At 41.1% G+C, this 10,748-nt stretch overlaps 7 protein-coding genes across 7 annotated transcripts in view; 3 read left to right on the top strand and 4 right to left on the bottom strand.

Annotated features, from left to right (window-relative positions):
- Positions 1 to 1,351, bottom strand: part of TDEL0B02430 (uncharacterized protein) — a gene marked incomplete at both ends in the record, with an annotated part of 2,196 nt that extends 845 nt beyond the window's left edge. The window contains one exon of the mRNA XM_003679535.1: positions 1 to 1,351. This exon is cut by the window's left edge and continues 845 nt beyond it. Coding sequence (XP_003679583.1) covers positions 1 to 1,351 — 1,351 coding nt within the window.
- A 768-nt stretch (positions 1,352 to 2,119) lies between these two features.
- On the top strand, positions 2,120 to 2,620 carry TDEL0B02420 (uncharacterized protein; the record flags this gene model as incomplete). The annotated part of the gene is made up of 1 exon (XM_003679534.1): positions 2,120 to 2,620. The coding sequence occupies one exon, from the start codon at positions 2,120 to 2,122 to the stop codon at positions 2,618 to 2,620; it is 501 nt and encodes a 166-aa protein (XP_003679582.1).
- A 104-nt stretch (positions 2,621 to 2,724) lies between these two features.
- Positions 2,725 to 3,339, bottom strand: MRPL20 (mitochondrial 54S ribosomal protein mL58; the record flags this gene model as incomplete). The annotated part of the gene is made up of 1 exon (XM_003679533.1): positions 2,725 to 3,339. One exon carries the CDS (start codon positions 3,337 to 3,339, stop codon positions 2,725 to 2,727), a length of 615 nt encoding a protein of 204 aa, XP_003679581.1.
- Positions 3,340 to 3,575: 236 nt separating this feature from the next.
- PRP16 (DEAH-box RNA helicase PRP16) lies at positions 3,576 to 6,797 on the top strand (the record flags this gene model as incomplete). The annotated part of the gene is made up of 1 exon (XM_003679532.1): positions 3,576 to 6,797. The coding sequence occupies one exon, from the start codon at positions 3,576 to 3,578 to the stop codon at positions 6,795 to 6,797; it is 3,222 nt and encodes a 1,073-aa protein (XP_003679580.1).
- Positions 6,798 to 6,841: 44 nt separating this feature from the next.
- On the bottom strand, positions 6,842 to 7,846 carry OMA1 (metalloendopeptidase; the record flags this gene model as incomplete). The annotated part of the gene is made up of 1 exon (XM_003679531.1): positions 6,842 to 7,846. One exon carries the CDS (start codon positions 7,844 to 7,846, stop codon positions 6,842 to 6,844), a length of 1,005 nt encoding a protein of 334 aa, XP_003679579.1.
- A 155-nt stretch (positions 7,847 to 8,001) lies between these two features.
- Positions 8,002 to 8,724, top strand: RTS2 (Rts2p; the record flags this gene model as incomplete). The annotated part of the gene is made up of 1 exon (XM_003679530.1): positions 8,002 to 8,724. The coding sequence occupies one exon, from the start codon at positions 8,002 to 8,004 to the stop codon at positions 8,722 to 8,724; it is 723 nt and encodes a 240-aa protein (XP_003679578.1).
- A 20-nt stretch (positions 8,725 to 8,744) lies between these two features.
- Positions 8,745 to 9,710, bottom strand: TVP38 (Tvp38p; the record flags this gene model as incomplete). Its single annotated transcript, XM_003679529.1, has 1 exon — positions 8,745 to 9,710. One exon carries the CDS (start codon positions 9,708 to 9,710, stop codon positions 8,745 to 8,747), a length of 966 nt encoding a protein of 321 aa, XP_003679577.1.
- Between the last annotated feature and the right edge of the window lie 1,038 nt (positions 9,711 to 10,748).

The raw sequence follows: 10,748 nt of genomic DNA, 5'->3' as shown, positions 1-10,748 counted from the left end.
AATCTGCAGTATCCATCTTATTCATTGCTACCACAATTCTACTAACACCCATGCTTCGTGCAAGTAGAGTGTGCTCTTTCGTTTGACCATCCAGATTGAAACCAGATTCAAAAGCATCCGTACCACAGTCAATGGATAGTAGTGCAACATCAGCTTGAGAGATACCAGCAATTGCACTTGGAACGAAATCTCTATGTCCTGGAGCATCGACAATCGTGAATCTCGCTGCGTTGGTTTCAAAGTCGCTTGTGCAAATTGAAACTGTCACACCTCTTTCTCTTTCCTCTGCTGTTTGATCCATGACCCAGGCCAAATGAAATGAACCCTTTCCGATCCTTTCACTTTCCTTCTTTAACTTTCTTATATGACTTATGTCGACCGCACCAATGTCATACAGTAAACGGCCCATTAGCGTAGACTTACCGGCATCAACATGACCCAGGACAACAAAACTGCAGTGAGGTTTCAAATTCGTCACGTAGTGTTGGACATCGACAGGATCTCTGGGCTTAGTTGGGGTGGTGATTCTCTGGTAAACTGGTGGCTCTTCTTCTTCTTCGGCGAGTTCCACATCGTCATCTCCAAGCAACTCATCGCTCTTATAAGTCGAATTTACTTTATCTGATATTTCCATTTTCGAAACTTTATCCTTAACCTCGTTGAACACACTAGCCTGAGCATTCAATATTATATCATCGGGACTAGGTTTCTTGAAGTTTGCTGCACTTTGTTGAGTTGCTTTTACGGTGTTAGTATTATACCTTTTGCTTGGATAAAACACAGAGAATATCTCTTCATATTTTCTCTTCTGAACTGTCTTAGATGTGTTGTCTTCATTAGGGGACGCTGTAATAGTCTTTGTGACACTGAGAAGGTTCTTAACAGACGGTACGGCAGCTTGGCTAACAAACAATTGCATTTTATGTTTATAAATCGTCTTCCATGAAGAAGACCTTTTGGGAGTTTGTCGCTGATCGCTCATAAACGGCTTATGTGCATTCACAATACTACTCTGTAATTTATCCGAGGAGGTCTCGTTCATTGATTGACGTGTACGCATTGCCTGTAATTTTGAGCTCAAAGAACTATTTGCAATGGTCTTCTTAGCACTACTATTCGAAGATGCAGTGCCTGTTATGCTTGCCGGTGATTTGTCCTTCTTACCAAATCCCTTAAGTCTATCAGAAAGCGAAGGTTTTGGCTTGTCACTTGTCGAGGTGGTACCCTTCTGTAACTTTGACAGGAGCGAGTAACTTCTATTAAAGTCTTCCTCAGATTTCTGCAAAGCAGAATTTTTCGACTGTTGAGCAACTAAGGCTTTCGATCTTGCCAGTTGCTCCAATTTTGACATTGTGCCCAACTGCGAACCCAAACCCTCTGAATTGAAAAAATGTTAATATCAAAATCTTATCGACGTAGAGATGAGCCCCTGGTCCTAACGGTTCACGCCCTCTAGGCTTTCCAAGTTCAATGACAGAGAGAGTAGGGCAGATTGACACATTTCAAATGGATGCATGCAAGTAAGTAGAAAGTCTCAGGGAATGAAAAGGAAGAGTGAACGAAGGAGTGAGATTCTGTGCAATTAAAATGGAGTTGTAATACATACCTTTCTCAGCCGCTGGTGGTTTTGAGGGAGCAGTTATCTGTAATTTTTTTTTCTTGTAGGTCTTCTTCAGGCCATCAAGAGCTTCATCCAGATTGAAATCAAAATCGAAGATAGCCAACTTGACTGCTAAGTTGTCCCATCCTTGAAAATCTTGTAACTCTTTTTTCGCCTGAGGAAACAGGTCAGTCATCAATTGATATTCTTCATCATTCAAATAGTCATCAAATTCAGCCTCATCCTGAAAGTCGGGCATCTCATTTTCGTAATCAATGGCATCATCATCGGCATAGGATGGCATCTTGTTCCTCTCTGAATGCTTGATTATCTGTTATTCAATTTTATACCTTCACTTTTTCACTTTTAACGCTCTTTATTGAGTCAAAAATCGATTCAACAAGTTATCTATTTGGAGGACTGAAGCTATAGCTACGGCGAAGGCGGGTTCTACCTGGCTCCTGGGCACCGAATCATCCTGTTAACCTTATCGAGACTTAGAGACATCTTTAATTCACGATGTCCACGATAACAGCTGCAATAACCGACTGTACGTTGACGACAACAGTCAGTAAATCAAAGAGAACAGTGAAAGCACATACTAGACAGTTTAGTTCTGCATACTTATACAACGTTCTCCCGTCTGACTTAACCAGTGATAGAGTGAGTAATTTGAGACCTTGCAAGTTATTTCACGGCGATGTATTTGTGGAGGAGCTGTTGAATGTGAATGAAATGGGTAACGTGGATCATGTACCGAGCTATCAGTTCAAGTTTGGATGGAGCAATCATTTGGATAAACTGTTTTGTGAGACTGAGATTATTGACAATATTCATAAGATGAACGAAGTGATAAAGACCTGGGGGAATTCTTTCAGGATTATGATGCAGTGTTCACAGAACCGATATGTATTATTAGAACTAAAGATTAAAGACTCTAACGAGGATCGGGGATTTAGAGATCTTGTTTGTAGAATTAGCGATGAGTTTGAGATTTTGGCTGAATTGATGTGGGATTAATTATGGGTTGGTGACTTTTTTCCCAAGAGGATGTTTGTAATACTATTTATTGGCTGTATAAGTATAATAATCTGCCTTGATATTTACACGTTGAATACAACATCCTATGCCCTATACCAGTACTCTTTGCGCTTCTTCCTGTCACTTCTGGCCGCGGCTCTCTTTTCATGCCAATTGGATTGTATATGGTTCAATCTGGAAGCCATCTCGAGTTTTCTTTCTTTGGAAGCGTTGGAAACTATCGAAACGAACAGAGGAGAAACGTTGAATTGTTTAGCCAATGCTTTTCTTGTGTACTTCTCTGGATCCTCGCTTCTCAATTTCTGTAGTTGTTCAATGTCAGAAGGCTTCAAATGATACGTCTTTCCATTGATCGTGCTTTTGCTGTTTAAAACTGGTGGAGCATAATCGCCTTTTAATCTGTCTTCCGTTCTCAATTGCTCAGTGAGACTCTTACCGGCATCATCTTTTGGCAAAAAAGATGCTGGATAAGTTTCACTATTTATCGATCCTGTAGCGGATGATTGTGCAGGATCGAGATATAAGCCAGCTGGAATTTTTGCTTTCATATAACCTTTAGGATTAGATGCTGAACTCTTTGTATTGTAAATTGTGGGAGTGCTACGCAGTTGCGGCACCTTCTTCGAGGCATCAATGAACTTTGCAACACCCTTCGAAAGTGCACAGCTGACATGAAGTTTCCTGGTGAACGATTGCATCTTGAGACACAGTGAAAATGATCCCAGACTCCTTATATGTGACAAACTACAGCTTTGAACATCATTCAAAATTCACTTAGAGCTTTTCAGCTTTATTTGACAAAAGTGAAAAATCATCGAAAACGGATGGCTTCAAGAGCTCATCGTTGATCAAGATCACAAAGCGACTAGTAGTTGGGGGCCTTTAAACGGTTCTAACGTCTCCAATTGCATGGTGTTGAGTACTAAAACCTGTTATGAACAAAGATGACGAGAGGTTGTGTGATTGGATCCAGGAGAATACACAATCGAAGGTGACCAGTAACTTCTTGGCGACGCTACGCAAGTTATCGAATAACTGTCGGAATGACGAGCATAAATTTATAGCTGGGTGTAAAGCTCTGGGAAAATTTGAGGGTCGAGATAGTTTCCTCTCTCAACTATTCTCAAAATTAAGAGGCAAGTCGGAAGAACCTCCAAAGGCTGGCAAAAGGCGAATGCGTACTCTCCCGAACCTCCAAATAGATGATACTGATGAAGACGATGAGCCAATTTCACGTGTAGTACCGAAAGATGCCAAACCCAGGGTTTTGTTCAAAAGGATCGATAAAAGTGCGGCCAAACGACTGAAAGAATATTCTGGAGAGAAGGAATCAGCAAAGCAACCTACCCTACGAGATACGCAAACAATTCCTGTTTTACAAAGTTATATTAGCGAGGATGCGAACCAAGAGGTTGAGAAGCCTGACAGTGAGGAAGAAGTGCACAATGCGACGGAGAGTGACTTCGAATCTTCCGGCGAAGAAGCTAAAATTGAGGACCGTGATTGGTACAATCACGATGATGACTATGGAAATCCTATATCAACAACTACTGAATTCGGTGAGGAAGTTAATTTTCCTGCTAAAAGTTCAAGTAAACGTCGATTGTGGGAACAAGATGCTTCAAATCCCAAGATTCAACTATATCCACTTCCCTTGGATCAAAGAAAACACTACATTCCTTATTTTCTGCGACATTACAGTAATAACTACGGTGTAAGTGAAGCTGTCCTTATTGGGTCAGTATTGGAATCCTCTCAAAAGGGCATTGTGAACCCATTTAAAAATCCTGAAAGCATATTTTCGGTGAACGCTCGAAAAGGTAGTCACTTAGTGGCATTAAGGAGGCTACAGAGAGACCAGAAAGATAAGTCCAAGGAAGCAGTAGAAATAGCAGGTACATCTTTGGGTGACGTTCTTGGAGTCAAAGATAATGGGAATCATGTCAAAGAAACGGTCGAGGCTTCAAATGAGCAAACTGCTTTATTAGACTCGAGAGAAGAAATTCAGCGAGTTAGAGAGTGCCTACCAGCATTCAAAGTAAAATCTAAACTGGTACAAACTATTCGCGAAAACCAAGTTACTATTGTCATCGGTGAAACAGGCTCAGGAAAAACCACCCAACTTGCTCAATATTTATACGAAGCTGGGTTTTGTGCAGGTCATAAACTCATAGGGTGTACCCAACCTCGAAGAGTCGCTGCAATGTCTGTCGCCAAGAGAGTGGCGTTGGAAATGAATGTGGATCTGGGTAAACAAGTTGGGTACTCGATTAGATTTGAGGATGAGACTTCCACCGAGACAAGAATAAAATTTATGACCGATGGTATTCTTTTACGAGAGGCTTTACTGGATGAAACTTTAGACCGCTATGGTTGCATAATCCTTGACGAAGCCCATGAACGCTCACTGAATACTGATGTTATGCTTGGCTTGTTAAAACAGTTGCTTTCACGAAGGCGAGATTTGAAGGTGATCGTTACATCCGCCACGATGAATGCAGCAAAGTTCTCCACCTTCTTTGGGAGTGCACCTCAGTTTAGTATCCCAGGAAGGACTTTTCCCGTCCAGACAATATATTCCAAGTTTCCAGTTGAGGATTATGTTGAGTCTTCGGTAATGCAAGCAGTCCGCATCCATGCCTCGACAAACTTCGATTCTGGCGATATTTTAATATTCATGACGGGGCAGGAAGATGTTGAATCAACATCAGAAGCGATTAAAGAAAGGCTAACAGAAATCTACTCAAAAAGCAAAGGCATTACAAATTTTGACGAGATAGATGATGTTGAAATCTTTACCGTTTATTCGGCTCTACCAGGAGATGTTCAGAATCGAATTTTTCAGCGGTTAGAAAATGGAAAAAGGAAGATAGTAGTGGCCACTAACATCGCAGAAACTTCTTTAACAATTGATGGTATCAGATACGTTATTGATTGTGGGTATTCGAAGCTCAAGGTTTACAATCCAAAGATTGGGCTTGATAGTCTGATGATAACTCCCATTTCCCAGGCAAATGCTAATCAGAGATCAGGAAGAGCTGGCCGTACAGCACCAGGAACGGCATACAGATTATATACGGAAGATACGCTACATGAAGACATGTACATTCAGACAATTCCCGAGATACAAAGGACTAATTTGTCGAATACAGTCCTGCTCCTGAAATCACTTGGTGTGGAACAAATAATACAATTTCCTTTCGTGGATCCTCCTCCAATTCAAACTCTTCTTGTGTCCCTCAACGAACTCTTTTCCATAGGCGCACTGGATAATATGGGCAATCTTACGGAACTAGGTATGATGATGTCAAAATTTCCACTACAACCTTCTCTCAGTAAGGTTCTTCTCATCTCTGCAAAGAATGGTTGCAGTGAAGAAATGGTTACTATTGTTTCAATGCTGTCGGTCCCTCAAGTATTTTACAGACCAAAGGAAAGGCAAAAGGAATCAGATACTGCACGTAGCAGATTTTTTGTTCCAGAATCAGACCATTTGACTTTTTGTAATGTTTATTCACAGTGGAAATGCAGTAGATATTCGCACAGATGGTGCAGTAAGCACTTTGTGCACTATAAATCTCTACAAAGAGCAAAAGAAATTAGAGAACAACTGATCAAAATCATGAAGAAGAACCGGATACAGGTTGTTTCCTCCGGTACTGACTGGGATGTATTAAGGAAATGCATTTGCTCAGGATATGCGCACCAAGCTGCCAAGACGTCAGGCCTGGGTAAATATTGTCATTTGAAGACTGGTATGGATATACAATTGCATCCAACGAGCGCATTATATGGTCTGGGTGAAATGCCTCCCTATGTGGTTTATCACGAGTTGCTCATGACGACTAAGGAATACATCTGTTGTGTGACAGCAGTAAATCCATTTTGGCTAATAGAATTTGGTGGTCTCCTGTATGATGTCAGGAAAATTGGGGGGACTCATACCGATCATGCTGACGTTGAAGCGTTTGATCCAGAAGAGGATCGCGAGCTCGATATTAAGTTGAAGGAAATCAAAGAGGCAAGAAATCGGATGATAGAAAATTTCGAGGTCAAATATCCACAGATATCAAGCAATTCTAAAGTTGAGTCCAACAGGAAAAAGCGCATAAACGATGTGCAGATAGGTTTCAAAAAGCGCCGTCCTTTCCGCTAGCCTTTGTCATTCAACCCATATTATCTTGTATAAATATTTACAAATCAAAATACACCTAAGGACACTGGTGACATGTTTTTCCATTGCTGCCAATGTTGCGACATGGCAGCGCAATCAGCTTCGTTGTATAATCGATGGGCGTCATTCAGCCAGTCACGCATGTTTTCGATTCTTCTCTCACTGGCTGGATGAGTACTTAAAAACTCGAAGTTTGCCGCACCACGCATGCTACGTTTTTCGAATTCTGCCATTCTTTTCCAAAGTTGAATAGATTCATCAGGATTAAAACATGCCCTCGACATGATCATCAATCCTATGTAATCCGCCTCCGTTTCCATCTGTCTTGAGGCTGGCATCTTGATCAGACCGTCGAGTAAGATGCTGTTGAAGGTATCAACACCTGTCAATGTGTATAGAAGTATGCTCAAAGCTGTGTATATGGGGGCCTTCGATAGGTTTTCGCCAGTGTGTCTTGCCAGCTGATGAGCGAACTCATGAGATAGGACCGTCGCTAAGCCATCATCATTTTCACATATCCTCAACATGCTACTAAATACAAATACCTTCCCACCAGGCAGTACAAAAGCATTAGGGGGAGCCTGTGGATCATTCACGACATGGACTTTCCAATTTATACCTTCGAGCACCGATTTGTCGACTGTCGGATCTTTGTAAGCAGCTTCCAAGATTCTGGAAAAGACTCTCGAGACTCGTTGGGTAGTACGATCATTCTGAGGCAGGATTGCGTTTTGTGTCTCACTTAAAATGGATTTATAAGTGTAATTACCTATTTTCGATTCCAAGTAAGGTGGAATCCAAATAAATCTTCTTCTACCACTTACTGGTGCTTCCTCCAAGTGAGTTAAGTAAAAAATCGAGCCTCCACCAGCCGCTATACCGATGTATTTCCTTGATTTTGGATCAAATAGAAAACTCCTAAAGTCATTACCTCTATTATTATTGAACCTTCTATATGTTAATTGAGCATAAAGTCTTTTTTGATTCGACCTTATCAAAGGTTTCTGTAGTGATAAGATCCATCTGAGCATCTTGGAACTTGTCGTATCACTGAATCAGACTTTACAATAGGTTTTGTATCATGTACTTTTAAATGCTGTCAAAGCGAGATTCTACTTTATCGGTGTAAGTTCGAAAGGATCTGTTTCTATCTAATCACCTTAAGACAAAGGATAAATAAAAGAAGATGGCGAAGGCAGAGTTCGGTACTGCTAAATTTCTGAGCAATCAGCTGAAAGCCAAGGGCCTCCAAAAACTGCGACTCTACTGCCAAGTTTGCCAGAAACAGTGTCGAGATGAGAATGGGTTCAAATCACATATACGATCACCGTTTCACATGAAGAATATCAGCAAGGTTTCTGACTCTGATGTGGAAGAGTACACGAGACAATTTGAAGAAGATTTTCTACGACTACTGAGGTTGACTCATGGTGAGAAAGAGATAGGTGTCAACAAGTTTTATAATGAGTTCATTCAGGATAAACATCATATCCATATGAATGCCACCAAGTTCACTTCTTTGACGAAGTTCATACAACATCTGAGTAAAGAGGGAAAAATTAAAGTACGTGGGTTGGAAGATTTATTGGATCAAGAAGTTGATCCCAGTCAATTGACTATATCGTACATCGACAGATCTCACCAAAATGTATTGAGAAAGGCCAAGATGGAAGAGCTGAGCAAAGACCACGAATCTGAGCAAGCGATTAGAGCTAAGTTACTTCAACGACAGATTGAAACCTGCAGAGAATATGAAACTCTAGATGAGAATAAAAGTGAAAAAATGGTGCCAAATACATCAACAGGACAAGGAATTTGCATAGATTTAAACCAGCTTGGGAAAACTACGGGAGCAAGTAAAAAGGGTAAAAAGAAGAGTAATAGAGTTAATAAAAACGTATTCAAATAATCGTCGTAGTCCTCATACCTCTAGACTTCGAAGGAGGGATCAAAGACTGGATCGTTATCAGGATTCAACTGTCTTTCTCTGTGTGAGATTTCAGCAAACTTTCGCTGGGTTTTTGCGTATAAGATCCAAGCAGTAACTGTAAAGACCATCATTGTTATGACAATACTTACGAGATCGAAGAACCTGGAACCCGTTGAATCGGTTTCACCCATATTCCTTATCCTAGAGCCGATGAATAGGTAAACGAACAATTTGGGGGTTGTGATCAGCTGAGCAATGGAGAAGTTGCGTACAGATATGCCATAAACTGCAGCTATAGCTCCATTTGTCAACGAGTAAGGGAAAGGACAGAGCCTTATAAGTGCTAGAACCCAGTAACTGTTATTTTCCTGTAAGATCGCAGCAAAGGCTTCAAATCGGCGGTTAGAGTGAACTAGCTTCTCTGCTTGTGAATGCAATAGTGTCTTGAAAAGGCAAAAAGATGCCACAGAACCTATAACGGCCCCAAATGCTAGGATGGACCACCCTTGCAAGCTCACGCCATAAATTAGTCCCGTACAAGTCGCCAGCAGCGAGAATCCGATCATTGGTGGGAAACCGACTAAAAAGATCAGCAAAATCAGTACAAGCCATGTAGTATTCTTGCCTTTAAGATCATCGGACATCTCGACGACCTTGTGTAGAATTGAGTTATGGAATATGAGCATCAGTATTGCCAGAATCCCTATACATCCTGCAATAACCACAAGAACTGCCCGCTGCCATAGGGGAAGTCCAGCACAACGAGTAGTAAACCCATGCAAAGTCTTCTTGAAGTGATGTAACAATCGTTCTTTCGGTGTAAGGTTATAAATGTCAAGGAAGTCTTCATCATCGTTACCGTTTTCAACGTCGCTAAAATTCCCCAGATCTGCGAAGTAGGAGTCCTCAGCTTGATTTTCATCAAGCTCAGCACTATTCACACGAGCTTCATAGTTTCCACTCATCTTCACTTGCTCTATAACGATTCTCTCTTGTCGATTTCTTGCTTGATATACCAAACCCTTGGCTCGCTTGGATTTTATGCCTTGTCCAAACAATTGATATACAAACAAATCATCGATTCAGCCCAGAACCTGCAAATGCCGCCAGCATAGAGTGTTAAAGCTCGTACTTCGAAGAACAATCACTGAGATTCTCAAGGTCAGAGCGTATTATTATTCTATGGCTTTGTAGCGGTTAACATCAACAAGATCCTCACTGCCAAGGTGCAATATATACTGCATGCGGGGTTGCCCAGATACGATACATTAGTTTACTAAACTCACATAAGGTTAATCCTCTAAGCAGTAAGAAAATGATTCTTAGCCTATGGAGTCTCTCAACCAAATCACATTCGAAACCTGTCCTTCGGGTACAGATCGTTCTAGCTCGTCCTTTCCTAGTTGGATCGTATTGTATCAACGGATAAGCTTCGGCAATATCATGTGAAACTAGCATTGGAGATCAATATGTGTTATAATCATTATTCATTCTGGGGGTTTATTCCATATGATATTAACGGTATGGTACAACTACCTAAAATAAGTAGTATGGGAGTATAGCTTCACTCCAGCGTCTGCTTAAGGTTTTTAAACACAGGCCAATTCTCAAAGATTCTCGATTTCCAATATCAACTAAGAATATAGTTCTAGCAAACCATATCTGATCATAACCAATTCTACTCAAAACCAAATAAGAAAGGGAAACCTCGAAGGAAAACACGTCTCATCCTTTTTCAAATGGAGATTCTGCTAACCTTTCTTAGCAATGGGCCCTGAATACAACGGCGGCTAAAAAGAGAGTCTGTAGATCATACCTGACTCGTGGTATTCGGTCGTTAAGCACCGCCAGGTGCCAGTCGAAGAAAGGATCATCCACCTGATTTCCAGAGAGAGATGAATTAAGTAGTGCCAGCGTTACATTTACAACAGAGCGTTGAAGTTGCACTACGATGGGATGGCAATAAACCTATGGCAGATTTACTTGACCAGGAATACCAATCT

The sequence above is a fragment of the Torulaspora delbrueckii genome, chromosome 2 (assembly GCF_000243375.1).
Source record: "Torulaspora delbrueckii CBS 1146 chromosome 2, complete genome".
Lineage (NCBI taxonomy): Eukaryota > Fungi > Ascomycota > Saccharomycetes > Saccharomycetales > Saccharomycetaceae > Torulaspora > Torulaspora delbrueckii.
The sequence above is the reverse complement of the archived record's forward strand: the minus strand, read 5'-3'. Positions and strand labels throughout refer to the sequence as shown.